The sequence below is a fragment of the Hibiscus syriacus genome, unplaced genomic scaffold (genome assembly GCF_006381635.1).
Source record: "Hibiscus syriacus cultivar Baekdansim isolate YM2019G1 unplaced genomic scaffold, ASM638163v2 tig00111022_pilon, whole genome shotgun sequence".
Taxonomy (NCBI): domain Eukaryota; kingdom Viridiplantae; phylum Streptophyta; class Magnoliopsida; order Malvales; family Malvaceae; genus Hibiscus; species Hibiscus syriacus.
In genome coordinates, this window is record NW_024062956.1 from 2,146,705 (window position 1) to 2,148,472 (window position 1,768).

The 1,768-nt window shown below is 37.6% G+C and overlaps 1 protein-coding gene across 1 annotated transcript; it reads right to left on the reverse strand.

Moving 5' to 3' along the window:
- Positions 1-587: 587 nt before the first annotated feature.
- On the reverse strand, positions 588-1,516 carry LOC120150370 (protein LURP-one-related 8-like). The gene is made up of 2 exons (XM_039163060.1): positions 1,191-1,516; positions 588-1,077 (listed from the first exon to the last, which is right to left on the reverse strand). The coding sequence occupies exons 1-2, from the start codon at positions 1,461-1,463 to the stop codon at positions 724-726; spliced, it is 627 nt and encodes a 208-aa protein (XP_039018991.1). The 5' UTR covers positions 1,464-1,516; the 3' UTR covers positions 588-723.
- Between the last annotated feature and the right edge of the window lie 252 nt (positions 1,517-1,768).

The following is a 1,768-nucleotide window of genomic DNA, read 5'->3' on the forward strand; positions in this document are numbered from 1 at the left end:
CTATAGGGAGTTCCCCTGTTAAGTCCATTGACTATTAAAAATTATACAATGATCACTTGATTATTCATTATGTTACAAACTCGTTATTTTTTATTAAAAAAATTAACGATTGTTTGAGTTGGACGTTAACATGCTTATTGAGATATGATAGTCGTTTTAGATTATGAGATCATATTTTATCATATCTCAGTTAGCATGTTAACATCCAGCTCAGACTGTCGTTAAATTTTTAACGAAAAAATACAAGTTTGGAACATAATGAATAGTCAAATGACCATTTTATAACTTTCAATAGTCAACATAATGAATAGACAAGTGATCATTTTGTAACTTTCAATAGTCGAGTAACTCAACAAAGTAATTCTCTATAATTGGAGGATCATTTTGTGATATTTAATAGTTGGGGACTGAATATAACAACTTCTTACAGGGACCATTTGTGTACTTTATTCTTTATTTTTCTTCTTTTGCATCGGCTAAGATTCCATCTCTGTAGTCCCTAAAAGTTTAATTTCGTCACTAATGCAAAATATAGAGAAAATCAGCCGAACAAGGATTTTCCTCTACATAGAACAAACCCAGAAAAAGAAGGAAAAATTTTATTATTTTATATGTTGGATGTATGTGCATCCCCATTGGGTGCTTGGGTATTTTATCTAAAACGAAAAAACCAAGCCCCGAGATCAATTAAACCAAATATGTTTTTGACGATGAAACGAGCGTTCATCGTTTCTGAGACCCGAACATTTGATCAAGAAGGATAAGTAGAGCCATGGCGCAGTCCATTCCGATGTAGTCCGGCCGAACAATAAGGCGGAAGACATCGGTTCCCAAGGCGACTCCGCCGACACCTTCTTTCTGCTTGATCTCCGCTACTAGCCTCCTCTTATCATCATGCACGGCGCAGCTCCGCTGTGAATACGAGCCTTCAATATCATACACGATGTTGTTACTTCCATCGTTAACGTAAGCCAAACACTTGTTGTTCATGATGTTTATCGATTTCTTGACGGAGAATCGTGGATTCACCGTGGTTTCTCCCTCGTAAACAACCCAGTTATCTCCGAGGCTCATTTTCTGACGATATTAACAAAAGAAACATCCTTAAATTGAAGCTAATTAACTACGATTTCATCGTTTAAACTGAACCCCCCCCCACCAAAAAAAAAGAAAAAAAACTGATGTTTTACCTTGCGACGGATGCTGAGGAGAGGGTTGCCATTGGCATCCATGAGAAGGATTTTACCTTTCTTGCCTTCCATGTAATTATCGACCCTGAAAACCAGATCACCTTTGGAATCGAACACCGTGAAACCGTAACAGTTGAAAAGCAACGACTTTTTCCAGACGGTTAAAATCGCCTCCTCCCCTGTTTGTGTCGACGGTAGCGGCTTCAGCTGCTGTGGCTTCTCGGAGATGGCATCACCGACGGTGAAACTAGCATTTGGGAAAACCTTTGTCATTGGCGCAAAAGAGGATCAAAAACCCTTCTCGAATCAAAGTTTGTTTAGGTGAATGATTAGACCAAAGAGAGTTTGTAAATATATATACATATAATGTGAGGGAGAGAGCATAAAAGAGGCGCACCAACTGAGTTTTGGTTAGAAAAGTCTAATGCCCCTTCATTATTTCCATGACGTCAAATCGACAATTGATTGGACGACGAAATAGTTGAAAAGAAAAAGTTAAAACAAAGGAATGGCTTGGATAATAAAGGCGAAAATTGTTTAAGAAAGAAGTCCTCCAACTTTAAAATATTATAATCAAA

Coding starts and splice junctions, on each gene's coding strand:
- LOC120150370 (XM_039163060.1), bottom strand. CDS start 1,463: ATGACAAAGGTTTTCCCAAATGCTAGTTTCACCGTCGGTGATGCCATC. Junction 1,078..1,190: donor TCCTCAGCATCCGTCGCAAG/GTAAAACATCAG, acceptor TAATATCGTCAG/AAAATGAGCCTCGGAGATAA.